The sequence below is a fragment of the Solanum stenotomum genome, chromosome 1 (genome assembly GCF_019186545.1).
Source record: "Solanum stenotomum isolate F172 chromosome 1, ASM1918654v1, whole genome shotgun sequence".
NCBI classification, from domain to species: domain Eukaryota; kingdom Viridiplantae; phylum Streptophyta; class Magnoliopsida; order Solanales; family Solanaceae; genus Solanum; species Solanum stenotomum.
In genome coordinates, this window is record NC_064282.1 from 15,753,174 (window position 1) to 15,761,869 (window position 8,696).

The 8,696-nt window shown below is 37.6% G+C and overlaps 1 protein-coding gene and 1 pseudogene across 1 annotated transcript; both read right to left on the reverse strand.

Moving 5' to 3' along the window:
• On the reverse strand, positions 1-2,753 carry LOC125858897 (uncharacterized; annotated as a pseudogene).
• Positions 2,754-3,379: 626 nt separating this feature from the next.
• LOC125853543 (FT-interacting protein 3-like) lies at positions 3,380-8,445 on the reverse strand. Its single transcript, XM_049533257.1, has 2 exons — positions 8,287-8,445; positions 3,380-6,821 (listed from the first exon to the last, which is right to left on the reverse strand). The coding sequence occupies exon 2, from the start codon at positions 6,747-6,749 to the stop codon at positions 3,720-3,722; it is 3,030 nt and encodes a 1,009-aa protein (XP_049389214.1). The 5' UTR covers positions 6,750-6,821; positions 8,287-8,445; the 3' UTR covers positions 3,380-3,719.
• Positions 8,446-8,696: the final 251 nt, after the last annotated feature.

An 8,696-nucleotide genomic window follows, 5' to 3' on the forward strand; every position in this document is an offset into this window, starting at 1 on the left:
CTAAGCATCAGACCATGTAATGTCATAATCACCTTCAGGTATACCCAAGGCTTCCCACACTGCTTTAGAGGCATCAACAATGTTATTGGGGCATGGAGGCTGATAGTCGTGCTCATCATCACATCCCATGGTAGAGTCACACTCATCGACAACTTTAGCCTTCACACTTCTGCCATTAGCACTTACTGTGATAGAGTTAAAGCATCTATCTCCTCCACTATACCATCCGGTTGAAAGGGCAACAACTGGAGTATCATCAGAGTGGTATTGGTTATCACATTCCGATGGTCCACCACCATCTCCACCCTTTTGGAAGCTATTTAAGGTTAAAACAGCCTTGGTATTACCAGTCACAGGAGGTGAACATGTGTAAGTGGTGTACATCTTGCCTTGTTTACAACAATCTGAGTCGTTTTCGGGGTTACATTGTCCTGGTGGTGGCTTTATGCCTCTGATACTGCCACTTGGCTGGCAAGCCTGTAATCTTGCATCTAAGCAGCAAGTAAGAGTAGCAAAAATCAGCAACACCAAAAGATATGCTCCACAGCCAGAATTCTTCATTGCTTTTGTTCCTTTCTCTTATCTTGTTTTTTGTTTCCAATTGTTAGTTTGAGGAGATTGGGATGATCTAACTGGTTTATATAATGTTCTTGTCACACAAAATGACAATATTCTGGTCAAGGCATGAAAGTTTCTTATAATTAATTATGCAGTTATTGAGAGTTTAGCAGTCAAATGGTCTGGTGGAGCACTCTTTTATCCTTTTAGTTATTTGGCTATAGTAGATTTGAACATATTTGATTGTAACTTCTTTATTTTACTTGATGGTAACGGCATTTGTCTTCTATAATTGGACATCTAAGTTGGATTCTTATGTATGAGATCCTGATGTTCTATTGTCTTGGATTATGTAGTTGCTGAAAAGATTTCGTATTCTTGGTGTACAGATGGAGCACCATTGCACAAAGCAGTGTTAAATAAAAGCTTGGTGTGTTTCAAAGCTGGTTAAAAATGGAAACTTTGCTGTATATTGGCTAAAACAATGAACTTCAGGTTTGAAGATGATCAAAAGTCATGAGGGGATAGATTCTCATAATAAAGACGACCACTTGCATAAAATAACTCCATTCAGATCAAGTTTTTGAAATTCTATTGATAGGACTACAACACAACCTCACTAAGCTAAAAGGAATATTGTATCCAATACACCTAATTGTGTATGTATTAAGCTTGGTCCATAATGACATTTTGAACTTTAATGCTTTTATTAGGAATATGCTAGTCCTCTTTTTAATCCTTGGTACAGTATAACGACATAAGATATATTAATAGGTAATGCCTTCTACTGTTTATTGATTCGTAATTCATCACCACTTATGTGAATTCTATTTAGACAAATGGCTAAACATTACAGCAGCTTATGATTGCAGCTAGCTACTGTCTTATTTGTCCCTTCTTTCAGATCATCATCAAGCTTGTTCTGTAGTGGGGTTAAGGCAGGTTTAACTGGCAAAAGAGACTGTACCTGAGGTACCTTCCATTGGACAGGACCTGTACGTGTTTACTAGATATCTAGTAGTTTCAAATCATAAGCAGAGGACCCCCAAAAGCAATTGCGGAGCTAAATGGAAATTTGCATTTATGGAAATGCAAAATTTCACATTATTAAGTGTATAACAACAAGAATCTTTCATTTCATTCCAGGAACTGATCATCATCATACAAGTTAAAAACAACAACTTAGTTTTCAACCATTTGATGCCAATTTGTAACTATAATGTACCAAGTATAGCTTGTTCCGAAGCAGGATAAACTAAGAGCTAGTATAACAATAATATAACTTTGATGCAGCCACTTCTAAGGTAATTTATTTATATAGCCTTCACCAACTAATTTCGGAGGTTTTGTTGATTGATTGATTGATTAAGGCAAAACTATTGTAGATTTAGATTAGCTACGAAAATCCTTTTTTTCAGATGTTTTACTAATCATATCTGTATCATAGATATGAAATTTCATATTGCTGTCACTTCAAAAGTAGATATGAACATAATTTTTCATTAGCTGTAATTTCACAACAAACAACATGGAAATGTAGTAGGATCTTTGCCATATATTACACATAACCTGAGTATGCACACGATCATTGTATTCAAATGAAAGCTTAATTACTAATAATGCACTAAGCATCAGACCATGTGATGTCATAATCACCCCAGTCACCTTCAGGTATACCCAAGGCTTCCCACACTGCTTTAGAGGCATCAACAACGTTATTCGGACATGGAGGCTGATAATCATGTTCGTCATCACATCCCATGGTAGAGTCACACTCATCTACAACTTTAGCCTTCACACTTCTGCCATTAGCACTTACTGTGATATAGTTAAGGCACCTATCTCCTCCACTGTACCATCCGGTTGAAAGGGCAACAACTGGAGTATCATCAGAATGGTATTGGTTATCACATTCCGATGGTCCACCACCATCTCCACCCTTTTGGAAGCTATTAAGAGTTAAAACAAGCCTTGGTGTTACCAGACACAGGAGGCGAACATTTGTAAGTGGTGTACATCTTGCCTTGTTTGCAACAATCTGAGTCATTTTCCGGATTACATTGCCCTGGTGGTGGCTTTATGCCTCTTATTTTGCCACTCGGCTGGCAAGCCTGTAATCTTGCATCTAAGCAGCAAGTAAGAGTTGCAAAAACCAGCAACACCAAAAGATATGCTCCAAAGCTAGAATTCTTCATTGCTTTTGTTCCTTTCTCTTATGTGTTTTTTGTTTCCAATTGTTGGTTTTATGAAGACTGGGATGATCTAACTGGTTTATATAGTGTTTTGATCCGACAAAATGCCAATATTCTGCTCAAGGCATGAATTTATTTATTTTTATAATTAAGTATACAGTTATTAAGTTTGCCAGTCAAATGATCTAGTGGAGAAGTTTACTATTGTTTTTTTTGAATTTTACTTATTTGGACTATAGTAACTTAAGATATATGTGATTATAACTGCTTATCTCTCCTCGACAGTCACAGCCTTTGTCTTTTATACAAAGATGTCTAAATTGGAGTTTTCAGTTTCAGCAACTTTACCTTCACGGCTACAGCAAAGGGACAAGAACTTGATAGGCTAAATTATTGTCCTTGAGTTTTCCAGTTGCTGAAACTAATTCTGTATTTTTTTCTGCACAATATATCGTTTCATCTGGTCTATAAGATAACAAAGGTGCAGTCCAGTGCCAGTACCAGTACTGAGCTTGACTTCATACGCCTCGCGGCAATGTGGAGTAAAAAAGAATCTAACTGAAACTTGAGTGATAAGAATGTTGTATAATCAAACACAAATTTGGCATCAGATGTTATTAAACACCAAGTACAGAAAAAAGATTTATATATATATCGACAGGATTGCATGCACTTTGTAGAAAATAAACAGTACACATCTGATATACACACACAGATAGTTCTCAGTATCTTTGCCTAATTCATTTTACATTCCATGAACCATGGCAAAGCTGCAAAATGTGCTAAGAATGCAAATAACATACAGAAACAAATCAAACTTTTGAACATTTCTTTGGTTTCCCGGTCTTATTTATCAGGTTCCCGAGCTTTGTTCAACTCCTTGACAATATGACAATTTTCCTCGAGGATGATGATTGAAATCGGATTTCAGAAAATATCTCAGAAAACTTACAACATAACACCAGCAACCTATAGCATACTATCAGTCTGAGCTGGAAGCCGGCGAAAGAAATTCAGAGGTGCTGATGGCAATTTGTGGCGGAACCTGGGATGCCTCATTGCATAAAAGCCAGACAGGCCAGCAAATATCTGAAAAGGTGTAGAATACAACATAATGGCGGCGAGCAGGCAGAATATAATGAATAGTACAGTGGCACGCGGGTCTCGCCAACTAAGCAATGCCTGGATTCGCTCACCTTGTGTCGCCACATCTCCTACTACTGTCTGAATTCGACCAGCTAGACTTCTAAGACGATCATACCTCATCCTAACAAGATCTGAACTCCGTGATGTAGGAAAGGTGTCGAATTCCTCATCAAGCTCATCAGGATGTGTTGAATCAGCATGTGATATTCTTATGTTCATATGAGGAGGGTACCTTGGCCGGTACTGATAGTTCCAAAGCCCTATTAGGCACATGTACAGAAACACCGTTGGGAGGATTAATTCTGGGAAACAGACAAGCATAAGGAAGAGAACATGTACTAATGATGTCGTGATAGGATTCTTCCACATGCATACATCTCCGAACCAGTTCCCAACAGAGAGTAATCCACTAAAGACAGACATCAGTCTGAAAAAGTTCGCTTTGCTACGCCTCATGCTCCAGAGGTGTGCATCTGCATCACTCATGTATTCAACCACTTCTTTTCTGAGAGGAGGTTCTGCACGGCTTAGCCTTGCAGCCACAATATTTACAGCTTGATGTCGCAGTATATCTTGCTGTGTTACAGACAATGGCTTCACATAATGCATTTTTGGTAAAAGCGGTCTAGAGTAGAGAAACATCATGTTGACCATTGATGCACATGAAAATCGTATGGCGAGATGCAATTCTCCCATCTTCTTCACACCCGAGGGGTGAAGGATGAGCAATGGATAAGAATGCGTGTATACTCGACCAGTTTCAAGTGTTGAGACCCGAATACGAACCTTCCCAATTTTCATGTCTCTTTTGCCATTTGAACCTTTTTCCTCAAGCTGTCCATTGTCAAACACCCCAACTGTCAGAACAGTTGCTGGGTCATAGACTTCCCAAGTGTATTGCTCATTAAACTTCGGATTTAAGCTGTCGATAACCGTCCTGGTCCGCACCCACTTATGACCATACTTTGCCACACAATATGTATCTGTTGTACCCCTTCCATCTCTTGTTTTTGATGGGTGTAGTCCATCAACATTCAGGATACCTAATTCCAAGATACCAATTGATGGCTTCCACAGCTGCTTTGCCGTAGGTCGAAGATCACTACTATAATGAGTTGACTCATCAAGTACATGGTATCCTCCATCAAGTGTTACACGAAGATGGATCCTACTGGAAAACTTTTCTTTCTTCTTTGGCTCTTCAATCTCAGCTGAACCTGGTTCTTGGAGGTTGTACCATCTTGATCGAACAAATCGATCATCTGCACGCTTTTCAACAGTGGTTAATGGTATAATGACCACTCCCAGGGCCTCATCTTTGTTGGAAGCAACATGATCCTCAACTGAAAGTATCAGATGTTCTTCAAATGGCTCAGCAGCAACGAACATCAGATCCTCATTCCACATAGCATTCATAGTTTGAGATCTAATTGGCTTAGTCCTCAGAAACTGGCTACCAATCCGAGCCTTCACAAAGACATCAGGAATACGATTTTTCTCTGACACAACTAAGTCTTGTGCTTCAATAACATTGACACGAACATACCACAGCCTAGGAGAATGGTACACTTTTCCGCGGATTTGGGTGGACGGCACTGACATATCTATTGGACTAGCTACATCTGTATGGAAAGCATCAGGAAATGCTTCGTCAGCTTGTGTACCAATCCACACAGCAAGCATCAGTTCCCCCTTCTTTTTCTCCCCTTTCTTGTTTTCCAGGCGATACCACTCTGGAGCCAATGGACTATCTGGAGCAACTCGGGTTGGAACTTCATGCAGATCAACTCGAACAATCCCAACAAAGTCATCTTTCAACATATCCTTATCCTTGACCACAACATCCAAAACAGAAGACTGCATTCTTTCTTTAGAAAAAGCAAATACTGTATTCCATTCTGGACTTTGATTTTTCTCGAAGTGTTGTGTGACTCCTTTGTAGTTCCCAACTCTTACTTCAACATAAGGGTCAAGACTTCCTGTGATATCTTTAGAAGGCAAATCTCGTGCTTTCACAACTCTTACAAACAGGAATTGCATAGGCTCAACAAGGTCATATGTGCTGGATTTTCTGCCACCTCGAACAACTCGACCCCCTACTATACGCCCTCCTCCAAGGACAGGGCTTGTCTCTTTCAATGAATATTCAGCTGGCTGTGAAGATGAACCTGAGTACATCCGCACTACTTTCGGCCCCTGAGAGGTAGATTTCATCTGATCAGGCCCAAATCTTATCGGTTGACTGGATTCTGCAAAGGAAGAATTAGGCTCTTGTTGCTGTTGCTTCACGTTTGGCAGGTGGTGGAATGTGCGTCTAGTCCCTTTTTTACCATTAGCGACTGGTTCAGAGATGAAATCCGGAACTCGTTGTGTAGGTTCATCATTTAGGCTTGAAAGGGAACCAATATGTGATGAAGAATCTGTTGCAGGAAATGAGTTTGATACCCTAACAGATGGATTATCAGTTATAAATACTTTCAGGCCAAGCTCTCCCCTAGTACGCGAGAAAACACCTGCCTTTTCCAAAGGGTAATGCAAAACAACAGCATCAGAGTATGGAACAAAGGATGATCCATTGATCTTGACCTTCCCAAGAGATGATTTAGATTGGTTTGATTTGTTATTGTTGAAAACAAGAGCTTCAAGTGTGAGGCTGGACAAGTCATTAGGATCAGAAACGTTGAAATAGAAAGTTTCATTCCAAGCAGGGTCCAAATCTTTTTCTTTGATTGTGGTGCGGAATTTTTGGCCATCAAAGTGAAGCTCTACAAAAGGACTAGATGAGCCTTGGCCATCTTTAGACAAAAGATTGTGGGCACCAACAACTTCAACCCCAAGCTTGAGGTTACTCATGGCGTATGATCGGTATAGTTCTGACTCAATTCAATAGGGCAGATTCAGCAAATCCGGTCAAGCAGGTGAAAACTGCAAAACAACATTAATGTCATCATAAAGGAATATTCTCACAGCGGAACACTACAAATCCAACTTCGAAAATCTACTACATAAAGTCTGCCATTCAGTCGCAAAATGAAGATGCAAATGGAGCATAGCCCAAATCAGTAATGCTTTTTCTTAGAAGAAAACACCTGACATTACTTTTAGGCGCTCATATCAGAGAAAACAACCGGGAAAATCCACAACATTTTAAAAAAGCTTCCTTTTTACCAAATAACATGAATAGACAAAGATAAACCTCTGTGAATGACATAGTCTTCTTGAGGACATTAGACCAACCAACGGAACATGAGAGAGAAGGAGAGAGAGAGAGAGAGAGAGAGAAAACACTCTTTATCGCGAATCAATTCAAGATTCCACCCACCAGGATGTATCAATGCAAGGAAAACTACTTAAGAGACGCCATGCTCAATTCAAAAGAAAAGTAACTACTGCAGGGCAGTGTCAAAAGTGAGAATTTTTGTTAACCATTAAATTCTGTAGAAATAATACATCTAAAAAAACAGTAATAGTACAATTGTTCGTAGAAACAAGAGACTATTGGCATCTCGACAACAGGAAAAGCCTTCAAGCTTTACCTGTAATCAGACACATGTGTAAAAACACAACAAGCTAAAAGAAGTCAAGAAGTTCACCTTTTTTATAATTTTATCTTTTATATACGTTCAAAAGTAATATAGACAAAAAGGCGTTAACAGTCAAAGCAAGAAAATCAACCATCTTTGAAGGAGAAAATTGGACAGAGGAATCTTTGATAATATAGATAACATAAAAATATCAAAGACACTTTTTTTTTCCTGAAAATGTCACAGAATATCCTTAAAACTCAAGATTGAGAAACAAAAAGAATCTGAATCCAACATAGAGCTACTTTCTGCAGAATCTTTGACAGATACTAATCTTACAGGAGGCTTTTGGCCATGAATTTTTTTCACTTTTTTCTGGAGTTCAACACGTTTGGACACACAATTCCATTACAGAATTTTCAAGAATTTAAAAAACTTCACAAATTCTTTCACAAAACTACTGATTTTTTTCTGAAGGAAAAAAACACCCACAAGCCTAAATTAAAAATAATAGTATACCCAACTTACATAAAAAATATTAAATTAAATTAAAAAGTAGACAGCTAAGCTGACACCCTTTTGTATACCTAACACTAATTGACACAAACTCACTCACAAAAAGTTAACTCAAACCCCAAAAGCAACAACACCATAATCCATATGATTTTCACTGATTTCAACAATATAATCTTACCAAGGAGAAAAAATACAGTAGTATGACAAATATATTAAGCACAAACTAGTACAAAAACATATTATAAATCAAAATATTAGATAGTACAAGATCCTAGCAGAATAATACTTAACAGGAAAACAAAAGGGAGAATTTTTTCGAAAAAAATTAATAATAATGATAAAAAGTTCACCTTTTTCCTTCTCAACTGAATCTTTTTTGAATAAAATCTATATGGGTTCTCAAATTCTTTGATTTTCAGCTTAAAATAGACCCTTTTATTTGTATGATGGAAAAAAAAAAAGGAAGAGATGAAGAAAATGAAGGGAATGGTTGAAGATGGTACAATGAGAGAGAGAAAAAGAAGAGACAAAGTTATGTATATTTCAGAGTCGTGGAAAATGAGACACTAAAAAATATTAAATGTATTAAATTTTATTTACAAAACTTTAAACCTTTTATGTCCGAATTTATTACTTTTCTTATTAATTACTTACCAGAAAATTAAAAGATATTTCAATAAATTTAGAATATTTTTAATTTAAAATTATAAGATATATAATATTCTTTATTTTAAAAATTTTGTATCAAATGAAAATAAAC

What these genes read in the sequence shown, in the direction of transcription:
- LOC125853543 (XM_049533257.1), bottom strand. Translation starts at nt 6,749, where the DNA reads ATGAGTAACCTCAAGCTTGGGGTTGAAGTTGTTGGTGCCCACAATCTT.